General features: G+C 42.1%; 1 protein-coding gene across 1 annotated transcript in view; it reads right to left on the bottom strand.

Annotated features, from left to right (window-relative positions):
• The window catches only part of LOC121458766 (lysine-specific demethylase RSBN1L-like), a 52912-nt gene that overhangs the window by 20963 nt on the left and 19408 nt on the right, over nt 1-12541 (bottom strand). The window contains exon 3 of the mRNA XM_041668129.1: nt 3723-4363. Within this exon, the coding sequence (XP_041524063.1) occupies nt 3723-4363 (641 nt within the window). The remainder of the gene's footprint in view (nt 1-3722; nt 4364-12541) is intronic.

Genomic DNA, 12541 nt, shown 5'->3' with positions numbered 1-12541 from the left:
GGCCGCGGCAGGCGGATCTCTGTGAGCTCGAGGCTCTGGGCTACAGAGCAAGTTCCAGAAGAGTGACACAAAGAAACCCTGTCTCAAAAACAAACAACAACAACAAAAACCCACAAAAAGTAAGTAAATAAGTAATTTGTTTTAAAAAAATGAAAGAATCCAACGTGAGGAAAATACAAATGAGTTCATTACACACTTTTGCTCCGCACTAAACAAGATTACTTTACAAAGCCATGTGGATTTCAGTGCCCTAAACATCCAAAGTAGCTTGAGTCAACACAGTAGCCGATCACAAGACCTGGGGCCGGAGCCACAGCCAGCAGCAGAGAAGCAGCATCTGCCCCCAGAAGACAGTGATAACCAAGTGTAGCTCCTTAAGGACCCGAGAGCCACACTGAAGCCGTGAACAAGTCCAGCTCTCATTTTATTTACTAGCTAAGCAGCTTTCATTCTGTAAACAGCACATAAATGAAAGCTGCTTGTTTTTCACACGTTATGGTGCACATGTGGGGGTCAGAGAGAAACCTCTGGAAGCTGGTTCTCTCCTGCCACGTGTGTCCCAGGAAGCAAGTTCAAGCAGTCAGATCTGGCAGTGAGAGTAAGTGTCTTTACTAACTGGGTCATCCTGCCAGCCACCGTGAAATGGAAAGTCTTATCATTTACTATACTCCTAAATTTATTTTTAAAGTTAACTTAAAAACATCACCACTAATACATGAATGTGTAGTAATAAGGGCGGCGGCGGGGCTGCGTCCCCAACACCCCAGCCGCCTGCTCGGCTAGCTTATGCCCGAAATAACAACACACAAACTGTATTCATTTAAACACCGCTTGGCCCATTTCTATCTAACCTCTTCTAGGCTAATTCTCACATATTAATTTAGCCCATTTCTAATCATCTGTGTTGCGCCCCTAGGTGCGCTTACCGGGAAGATTCTAGCCTATGTCCATCCTGGGTCGGAGCTTCTTAGCGTGCATCTGCCCAGGAGCCAGGAGCATGGCATGGCGTCTCTCTCAGGCGTCTGCTCCCGAGAGGAGAGCTGTCGAGTCTGACCTCACTTCCTCTTCCTCCCAGCGTTCTGTTCTGTTTACTCCTCCCACCTATCCTCTAACCAATAAAATGGGCCAAGGCAGTTCCTTTATTAGCCAATGACCTTCCTCCATCATGAATGTGTTTATTGCATTTAAAACATTACTAAAACACACTTGCACAGTATGATAGAGAGAATGTGTGATATTGTGCAAACAACTTGAAGTCTAAAAAACATAGTATACAACTTGTCATTTAGCACAGTGACAGTAAATCACTTACACACATTAAGTGACCAAAAAGAAAAAGAAAAGAAAAAAGAAACAAAGAATAATCTAGGACTGTAGGGCTTTCTTCTTTTGCATTGTTTCATTTCTCAATATTTTACCTATTATTCAAAGTCTCTCAGGGTTGGAGTATTCATTTGGGCGGAGGATGGGATGGGACTGTGGTTGGTATGTAAAATGGTTTTTTTTTTAAATATTTATTTATTATGTACACAATATTCTGTCTGTGTCTATATCTTCAGGCCAGAAGAGGGTACCAGATCTCATTACAGATGGTTGTGAGCCATCATGTGGTTGCCAGAAATTGAACTCAGGACCTTTGGAAGAGCAGGCAATGCTCCTAACCACTGAGTCATCTCTCCAGCCCCATGTAAAATGAATTTTTAAAAACCCTAATGGGCTAGTAATGAATGCTCTATTGCTTCCTTTCTATTATAACAATATTTAAATTTGGGGCTGGAGAAATGGCTCAGAGGTTAAGAGCATTGCCTGCTCTTCCAAAGGTCCTGAGTTCAATTCCCAGCAACCACATGGTGGCTCACAACCATCTGTAATGGGGTTTGGTGCCCTCTTCTGGCCTTCAGGCATACACACAGACAGAATATTGTATACATAATAAATAAATATTTAAAAAAATATTTAAATTTCAGTTCTCAACTATGCTGCTTGAGGGAATAATCCTCAGACATACACTTTAATTTAAATGCTACTTTCCAGGTTCTGTGTGCTGCATGAAGACAAGATTTTGTCTGTTCCTAGTGGAGCTCACAGCCTCTCAGCAGTTCACTAGTGATTTTGTCTGTTCCTAGAGGAGCTCACAGCCTCTTAGCAGTTCACTAGCTAGTCTTTCAGTAGGGAAAGATCTCCGGGAGACTTTACTGCATTTTCCCTATAAACTAGAATAGTACATCAGTTACGAGCACCCCCATAAAAAGGTGGAGGGAAGCTATAGTCAGGGGCTGGAGAGTTAAGAGCGCTGGCTGCTCTTCCAGCGGACCTGAGTTCAACTCCCAGCATCCACATGGCAGCTCATAACTGTCTGGAACTCCTGTTCCAGAGTTCAATACCCTCACACCGGCATACACGTAGGCAAAACACCAAATCACATAAAATAAAAATACATTTTAAAAATTAAAACACACACACACAACTAGTACAGTCTAAACTTCCCTCACTCTGTTCAGTGACAAAAGCACTGGCTTTTAGATGATAGGCCACACGTTAACTTGGCTTTTAGATAGGCCACAAGTTAACTTTTATTATAAAGCTAAAACTCAATTTTGTCTCTAGTCTCCAAAATAATGTTCTGTGGGGAAAAAAATAGGAAATGGAAATTAGCGTAAAATACTTTGGTGGTTTGGATGAGAATGGCTCCCCTAGGTTCGCATCTGAATATCTGTTTGCAGTTGGTGGGCTGTTTGGGAAGGATTAGGAGGTGTGCTTGCTAGAGAAGGTGTTGTGGGGGTAGGGGTAGGCTCGGCGGTTTCAGAAGTTCAGTCCCTGTCTCTGTCCCCCACTTGTGGGCTATATGTGAGCTCTCAGCTGCTGCTCCAGGGCCAGGCCTGCCTGTCTGTCTGCCTGCCTGTCTGCCTGCCTGTCTGCCTGCCTGTCTGCCTGCCTGACCCCACAACCCCCACCATGATGATCACGGACTAGCAAGCCTCCAATTAAATGCCTTCTTTTATATGCTTCCTTGGTGATGGTGTATCCTGACAACAACAGAAAGTAAGCAAGGCAAATACGCACCAATGTTCTCACACTAATGTTACACACTAAGTAGTGAGGACTTGGTATTACAATGTATTTTACACCAGCCGGCACACTAAGTAGTGAGGACTTGGTATTACAATGTATTTTCCACCAGCTGGCAACACTAAGTAGTGAGTACTTCATATTACAAGGTATTTTTCACCAGCTGGCACACTAAGTAGCGAGTACTCCCTATTACAATGTATTTTATACCAGCTGGCATGGATTTAGCACTGACTAACTTGATGGACCCAGTGCTAAGCATTTACAGGGAATCACAAAGAACATAGCTAGAGGTGATTTACAGGTTTAGGAGAAACCATTTTAAAAGAACTGAAAAATACCTGGTTAAATTAATTTTACTTGGTACAAGTGAAGTCCTTGTCCAAAGAAAAGGGGGGATGGGGAGCAGGGAATGAACTCAGAATCTTAAGTATTTCATTAACTGATTTTTAAGTAGAATAAAAAAGCAGAAATTAAAATTTAAACTTATAAATTCATGTCAAGAAGTTGCTCCCAAGCAGTGTCACTATACTCTTACCGTTTTACCGCAAACCTACCGTAAAATTAAGAGGAAAAACACAAGTCTATCTAAAATATACAATTAAAAGCTATTTAAAAAAAAAAAAAAAACCCAAAAACTAAAAACCTCTTACCTGAGCATGAAAATTGGACATAGTCGTCGTCTCTATATCTTTCTTTCCCAATATCTCCATTTTCACTGGTGAATTGGGAAAATTATATGAAAAGTAGTCTAAAAAGTCGGGTAAGTAAGTAGCTGCCCCATGAACAATACCCATGACATAGAAAGCTGCAGAACTTTCACTTTCACTGAACACTAACCCCACAAATTCTTCTGCAAATCTCTGCATCTCCACAGGAGACAGGCAGGAGAGCTCATTACTGTAGGCATGGACCACAGACGCCCCTCCGTTAGGCTGGTGCTCGATATGAACGAGCCGCTTGAACTCCAGCGTGTCCAACCTCTTCAGGTTATGCTGAATGCGCGGTTCCTTCAACGAGACAAATGGAGATTCACTGTTACCAGAAACCTTAGAGTCACAGTTCTTGGCGTTTAAATGTTTTCCAATGTAATCCTTTATGTGATCATTTAAGACGCCTTTGGCTTCTTGACCCTCAGCCTCAGACAGCAATCCTGCACAGATGGTCTGAATAGACTTGCTATACATTTTTGGACGCTTCCGCTTTTCATTCTCTTTGTGTTTCTTTTTCTTTTTCTTCTTTACTTTCTTAATTTGCAAGTCTTCTATATTTGTTTTTGGTTTCTCCTTCCCACCTGTTGGAAAAGAATTTTTTTGAAACTCTGTATTTTAATTAGTTTTTAAAAACATGCTTTTAGAAACTGTTCTGTTACAAGTAAATTTACTTCTGACACTTGTGAAAAATCACTGACATTCATTTTCTATTCAAACTTTACTTTGTCTTTCTTTCCGTCTCGTCCATTCCCTGCCTTTACACAGAGACAGCAGGCTCAGGACAGCTAACAGACCCAGCAGGCGCATTTCAGAAAGTGTGCTCTTCAAAGGTAGAAAGCAGGAGCTCAGAAACAAATGTCTGCAATACCGTTCCGACAGTTCTCATGGATGTACTGTAAAGTTTATTTTGTCTGAGGCTTTAAAAAATCAAATCCAGCAAGGCAGTGGTGGTGCACACCTTTAATTCCAAACTTAGAAGGCAGAGGCAGGCGAATCTCTGTGAGCTCGAGGCCAACCTGGTCTACAAAGCTAGTTCCAGGACACTCAGAGTTGCTATCCAAAAAATACTGTCTTAAAAAAAAATCAAAAACAAAAGAAGGAAGGAAGGAAGGAAGGAAGGATGGATGGATCATATCCAGAGACCAAGGAGACTTATAGATGACAAAGTCAGAAGCATTCCATAGTGAGACATCCGCGTCAGAGCAGGGCACAGTACACAGCACCCCAGTCCCTCCTCAGTAAGCTACACTTGTGTCTACTGTAGTCCACGACAGTGTAGAGTTCCAAGTCAAGACTCAGCAGGAACTCTACAGGAGGTGACAAAAATCAGAGCCCTCATACACTAGGTCCCAATGATGCCCAGATGCTAGGTAAAGAGAGAAACAGGATAGACGGACAATACAAGCTTATATCCTAAAGAGTTTCTGTGAGCAAAAGCAGCAGACCCTGGGTCAAAATTCCAGAAAGTCCATGGGCTATTTAACTAGAAAACTTAAATGTACACAAAAGCACACACATTAATTATTTACATATACACACATAATAATATTTCTCTATTTTCCTTATATAGAAATTAGCACACCATTTCTATGTGTGTTTTATAAAAAAAAATTTCCTAAGATAAGTATAAAAAGAACAGCAAATTAACAATTCAGAGAAGAAGACTGTTTCTACTGCTTCCTTTTGGCTTTTGTGTTGAGTATGTCTTTGTACCACAAGCATCTGGACCTTGGAGACCAGAAGGAGAGGTGAGAGCCCCTGAAACCGAGTTACAGATAGGTGTGAGCCTCCACAAGGACTCATTACACCCAGGTTCTCAGAAAGAGCAGCTACTATCTCAACCATGACTCATCTCCCTAGCCCCCTTCCGAGGATCAGCCTGCAAAGACTACAGTGCTGAGGTACAAACCTGAGCCGTACACTCAGCTTTATTACCGTTCTTAGGATAGTCCAGATAAAATTATAACAACCTGCCTATTTTGGGGGAGTGGGTGAGTCTCAAACATGGCGTACAGTTTAGGATAACCCTGAACTTGATCCTTCCTCCTCCCTTCCCCAAGCTCTGAGGTTTTAGGCATGCCCACCACACCCAGGGTTGTGCAGTGCTGAGGACAAGATCCAGGGCTTCCGCACGGTGGGTGGACTTCATCACCTGAGCCACATTCCAGCCCTCACAAGGCTTCTTTCAGCATTTTCCATGTTCACATGTCTCTTATTTCTTTATTTTTCATGATTGAGATGTTCTGCCTAATTCAAAACTAAATCTCTTAGGCCAATTCCCAAAAGACTTGAATCTCAAAAAGAACCACCTCCACCTAGTATCTTTTCTTTATTCAACATTGTTTTCTCTCTCTCTCTGTCTCTCTCTCTCTCTCTCCCTCCCTCCCTCCCTCCCTCCCTCTCTGTGTGCGTGCGTGTGTGTGTGTGTGTGTGTGTGTGTGTGTGTTTACACAAGTCTGCAGGTGCATGCCACAGAATGTGTGCTGCAGTCAGAGGAAAACCTTCAGAGTCCATTCTTTCTTTCCATGTAGGTTCCAGACATCAAGGGATCAAATTCAAGTCGTCTAAGTCAGTGGTTCTCAAAATGTGAGTGACGACCCATCAGATATCCGGATAGCAGACAGTTATTATTCATAACAGTAGCAAAATTATAGTTATAAAGTAACAGTGAAATAGTTTTGTTGGTTGAAGGGTCAATACACCATGAGAAATTGTATCAAAGGGTTGAAGTATTAGCCAGGCTGAGAAAACAAATCCCGTCTAGGTATGTATTACAAACTAGGGACTGTGTGCTGCCCAGGCGCTGAGTACTCCTCTAGGATGTAAGAAGCCCCTGCGTCAATTTCCAGCACTACATAAGCCAGGTATGGGAGCAGACAACTGTAGCCCCTGACCTCAGAGGCAGAGGAATTCAAGGTCGTCCTTGGCTAAGCGTTAAGTACTAGACTAACCTGTAATACATGAGATACTGTCTCAAAAATTAATTAACTATTCAAATATGACCAAAAATTTAAAGAGTAAGATAGTAGAGTAACCAAATGAAAGAGCAAAGAAGTTTTAAGAATAATCCAATAAAATAAGAAAAAAAGCCTATCAATAAGATTACAAATATAATTTAAAGGGTATAGGTTGCTTGCTTGGTTTTGGTTTTTTGAGACAGTGTTTCTCTGCATGGCCTCGGCTGTCCTGGAACTCAGAGATCCACCTACCTCTGCCTCCTGGGAGTGGGGATTAAAGGCTGCACCACCACTGCCCAGCTTGGGCATAAACCCCATAATGGAAACTACATGCAAAAAGTACAAATAAAATTATTTTGAAATAAACATCACTGTAATGAAAATGTTTAAAAACTAATTAAATTCACACAGCACATTTTTGTATTAAAAAAAATATCCTGTAACCAACTATATTACTTTGAAATCAAATAGACAACATATTGTCTATTACCTAGAACAAAAAAATTATAACAGCAATTTGAAAAGGCAAGCTTAATCAATAGGAGATTCTTAAGTTGGGCATCAAGAAGCTAAAATATCCTGTCAAATTACTTTATAATTAACTATTACAGTGTGCAAAGATGCTGTGCCTAAGACTGTTGGGCTGGCCCTTGCCTGGAGTTGGAACCCTGAATTCTGAAGGCTCCTACAATGTACTTTGCTGTTTTCACTGGCACAAACAGTACTGTGTAAGTTGAGTACTTGTTTTCTATATGCTAAGTACTTGTATTCCTTCTGAAAGTCTAAATGTTGGTCCACGGTAGACAGATGTACTGATGTACCAACTCCCAATAAAACCCTGAGTCACTAATGAGCTTCTCTGGTCCAAAACGCTCTATGCAGGTTGTCACAACTTACTGAAATAAGCATAATCCTATGTAACTCCACTTAGAGGATTCTCAGAAACCTGTGCTTCACAGGTATCATCCCATGCACTTTTCTCTCTGCTTATTTTCCTTTGCAAACTTTCATAATAATAAATCATATCATAGGAAAAACTATTATGCTGGGCCCTGTGAGTCTTGCCACCTCTTCACAGAACCTGAATGTAGGCTTGGAAGCCCCCCAAAAACAGAGGTAAAATATATTCTTTCTGTTAAGTCAAACTAAGGAACTAGTTTGCAGGGGAAAGATTCTAAGAAGACCACGGAATCTCTGATTCATTCTGTTTCACACACTGTAAGACTTTAAGACAATCCTGAAGCCATTTTTGACAATTCTGAATCCTCTCAGCCTCTGTGCCATAGTGCTTCCCCTCCTCCCCTGGGAACCAAGGACCTAACAGCTACACTTGCACGTACTCAATTCCTGAACAATTACCCATATACGTAAGTTTTGGTTCGGTCCCCTGGGAAACGGGGTCAAAATGACCTCTTACCTCATCTGATCTGGCAACAGCTCACCAGTCAATCATTGGTAATAGTCCTTTCAAATAAGCCAATCAGAATAGTCAAAGAACAACCCCCCTTGCTTCTGTGGCCCCTTTAAAAGTAGACTGTACCCGCTATTCGAGGTCCCTCGGCTTCCCGAATGCTGGGGGACCCTGTCATGACAGAATTAATAAAATCCTCATGCTTTTGCATCGGCTGTGTGTATGAGATGGTCTCTGGGAGCGACTCCTTCTCGGTGTTTGGACGCTAGAGTCCAACAACACGCAGTCACTAGATGAAAACTGTAGAGTACCTTAGGAAATGTCATTCTGCATAGCAACACTCTCGTCTTACAGTAAAAAACACTGAAAGTTCGCATTACTCTAAACCTGTAATTCTAACAAAACCCATTGACTCTGATATAATAAAAGCCCTTGAAATACATTTAGAAACTAGAGCTGGTGTCTAAGGAATGTGGACAACTCTCAAATTATGTATGACTCAGAGCAAAAGTATGCAAAGCGCAGAACAGGCAAGGACACAGAGACGCGGGGCAAAGGACTCCACACATGAAGACCCAGAGCCAAAGTGGGGTGCCAAACTGAAAGCCAAAGAAACAGGAACAGGAAAACAAAGATACACATTCAGCAAGAGATAAAGGGACACCCACAAAAGACAAACACCCCCTCCAAAAAACTGAAACAAGCATATCAACAACACATAGCAGGCAAGGTGGTGTGCATGTGGCTCACTCAGAAGCCTTGGGCCAGCGTGGGCTATACAACCATCTCCAGGAGAGCCTAGGAAGACCTGCCTAAAAGAACAAGGGGGGGAGTGAAGGAAAGAGTGGGGGAGGGGGCTGAGGACAGGAGGAGGAAAGGGAACAGAAGCATACACTCTAGGGGGCAAATTATAAAAAACTTTCTTTAAAAGTAAAACTCTGCAGCAGGGTGGTGATAGCGCACACCTTCAATCCCAGCACCCAAGAGGCAAAAGCAGGTGGATCTCTGTGAGTTCAAGGCCAGCCTGGTCTATAGATTCCAGGACACCCAGGACTACACAGAGAAACCCTGTCTTGAAAAACCAAAAGATAGATATACAAATAGATAAATAAATAAGTGTTAATTGATACTAATTTCTACCACTAACCTCAGTATATCTTTCTTGCTAACGAAATAAAAGATAAATTTAACCCAGGAAAACTAAACCATCTTTCATATATGATATAAGAAATAACACATTCAATTCTATTACCACACACAGAAAAAAGAAGCAACAACAATTACTAATATTCAGTCTGTGGTCTCTGGGAAGCAGTTTCAGTTTCTGGGGTTACGTGGGTTTGTAGGGTGGTATGAGCACAGGTGGAGGCCGGGGACAGTCCTAGTGTCACCTCAGGACACCATCAACTCCTTCAGGACAGGTCTGTTAGTAACCAGGAGACCACAGTTAGGCAAGGCTGGCCAGAAAGTGCCAGGATTCCCCCTGTCCCACATCCCCAGCCATGGGAGAGCCACAGGGCATCACAAGGCCTGTTAACTTTAACATGGTTCTGGAGACCAAACTCAGAGTCTCACGCTTAGGGGAAGACACTTCACACAGATCTGCACCCTGGCCAACAGTGTCTTTGCCAAGGCACCTTCTGATTGTTTAATCGAGTTGGATGGCCAGCAGCTAGGCAGGAGAGAGAGAAGGAGGAGGAATCTAGACAGCGATTTCACCAGCACACTAGCATGTGCCGTAATCGAGCCACGTGGTAGAACACAGATTCAAAATATGGGTGAAGTTATAAGAAGAGTTAGCTGGGGAAAAGCCTAAGCCAAGGCCATACTTTCATAATTATTAAGTCTCGGGGTCATTATTTGCAGGCTGGTGGTCCAAAGATAGTCCAACAAGATTTTTAACAACACAATGCTGTCATTCTTTCTGCCATGATTTACCCCATCTGTGATCTTTGGTGTGCTATCAATAACCTAGGACACTGTTTTTAACCTATTACACCTGCTCATGAGGAAAAATCTTTGACATGATATAATGATAACATCTTAAAATACCAAAATTAAAATATTTTCTTATAACTTAATTTTAATGAAGTATGTATGTAAGATGGTTGGAACATATGCACATGTTAAAAAATAGTTGGCAGAATTTGGTAGAAAAGGATGAGACCCACTAAATAAGTTTATGTAATGCATTTGTTTAAACTAAGAGCAAGTAATCCCACTTTGTAAAACAATAAAACTTTCCTATTAAAATCTTTTCACATACACATAATATATACATACATATGTGCAGTCACAAGAAACCTTGTATCGTTCTCTTTTTTGGGTTTTTTGTTTTGTTTAGCTTTTTGGGGGGTTTTTGGGGTTTTTTTTTTTTTAGTATTTTACAATTTTTTTTTTTGTTCTTTTTAAATCAGGGTCTTGCTATGTAACCCAGAATACCTAGAATGCAGCACTCTCCTATCCAAGGTGGCCTCATGCTTCAGTCTCGTGAGAGCTAGGATACAGTTGTGAGCCACCATGCTCAGGTTCAAACACACACACACACACACACACACACACACATTTGTTTACGTATGTGAGTGTTCTGCCTGTGTTATGTATGTGCACACATGCACGCTTGGTGCCCAAGGAGGTCAGGAGAAGGCACTGGATCCCCTGGAACTAGTTACAGACGGCTGTGAGCCACCGTGCTGGAGCTGAACCTGAGCTGTCTCAGAGAGCACTGCGCATTGACTCCCGTCTCCCTAACTCCAGTTCAGTGACAGTTTTACAGAAGTCACAGAGGAAGTGAGATCCATAAGAGAGTTAGTAAGCTAGGGAGTTAATTTACATTTTCAAATATCTGTATGCTACGGCTTGTAACACAGAAGAAACCTATGAGGAGAAAATAAAAGACAGATGCCAAAAGAGAACTGTAGCACACTGGATCCTAAGAGTAACTGCCTCTAACAAGCTGAGCATTCCGTTGTCCCACAACATCAACAGACGACTCTATTCCCTTACCGCGTCCACACGATGCTCAACAACACTTGGTTCTTAGAGACGAGGGCCACTATCCAAATGAATCATGTGAGTACCTATACACTCTAGACTGAGGAGGAAGGATAGCACTGGTTTTGTTCCTTTTTGGTCCCAAAATTATTCCTTCAAAGATGTTTCCGATATTCATATCTACTTGTTGAATTAGACATCCTATACTTTTCCTCACATAATCTGCACAGCAATATTAATATCAATTACCTCCACTGCACAGTAACCACTTTCTTAAAGTTTCCTGGTCATCCCAAAGATTACAAATTAGTTCTAAACCTACTTCATTCTCTTTGTTTGCATCGCTAGTTCCACCTATATTCAGTTCACAATGTCTCCTAAATTTTCTGTCACTTCAAAATCAAGGTAAATACTGTATATTCCTAGAAAATTCTCAGTTCATAGGGATATTTTCATATATACCATCCCTAAGGATCTGGTTGCCAAAATTATGTGAGCCTAAGTATTCTGAGGCCACAGACTGCTACTCTAATAGCATAAATGTGTATCACTGCACACCCAAATAAAGCACTGAACAAGTATCTGGCTGAGCCAGGAGGGTGCAGTTAGGTAAACACTGGAGTATGAAAGACACCGCAGCTACTCAAGCCCAAACTCAGAGGTCTACATTCTGGGTCCACGGCACAGTGCGAATGCATGAGGGAGCAGGGAGGGCTTTATTCCCTGGAACCACACGCACAGGGCGTAGTGTGACCGCCGCTCATCCTAGCCTGTCATCCTAGCACTGGGCCGTGGAGAGCAGGTCAGAAGGGAAAGGCCATTCCTGCATATCCAGTGTGGAACCCGGGGGACTGGAGAAATGGTTCCGTGGTTGCAGACAACCTGAGTTCAGCTCCCAGCACTCACATGGCAGTAACTCGAGTTTCGGGGAATCTGACACTGTATTCTGGTCTCCACCAGCACCAGGCACAGACAGAGCACATATTTACATGTGCAGGCAAAACACTCATACACACAAAGTTTAAAAAATAAACTACAGCTGGCATGAAGGTACACGCCTTTAACCCAGAGCTCCAAAGGCGGGCGGGCGGGAGCGAGGGAGGGAGGGAGGAAATAAAATAAGTAAATAAAAATTTAAAGAAAAATAATAAAACAACAACAATAACAAAAGCAAAGGGGCAAAATAAACAGAACAAAGGGATTGAAAACATTAACCAAGAAGTCATCACCTAACTGGGGATACATGTCTTTATGGTGTAAAGAATATTACAGGAAAAAACATCCTGGGGTTGGAGAGCTGGCTCAGTGCTTACGAACATCTGCTACTCTTCCAGAGGACCTGGGCTCAGTTCCCAGCTCCCACACTGAGTGGCTTGCAGCCACCTGTAACCCCAGTT

Source organism: Microtus oregoni, unplaced genomic scaffold, assembly GCF_018167655.1.
Source record: "Microtus oregoni isolate MIOR12 unplaced genomic scaffold, Mior012 000018F_ref0000195, whole genome shotgun sequence".
Lineage (NCBI taxonomy): Eukaryota > Metazoa > Chordata > Mammalia > Rodentia > Cricetidae > Microtus > Microtus oregoni.
This window is presented reverse-complemented; position numbering and strand designations above follow the sequence as displayed.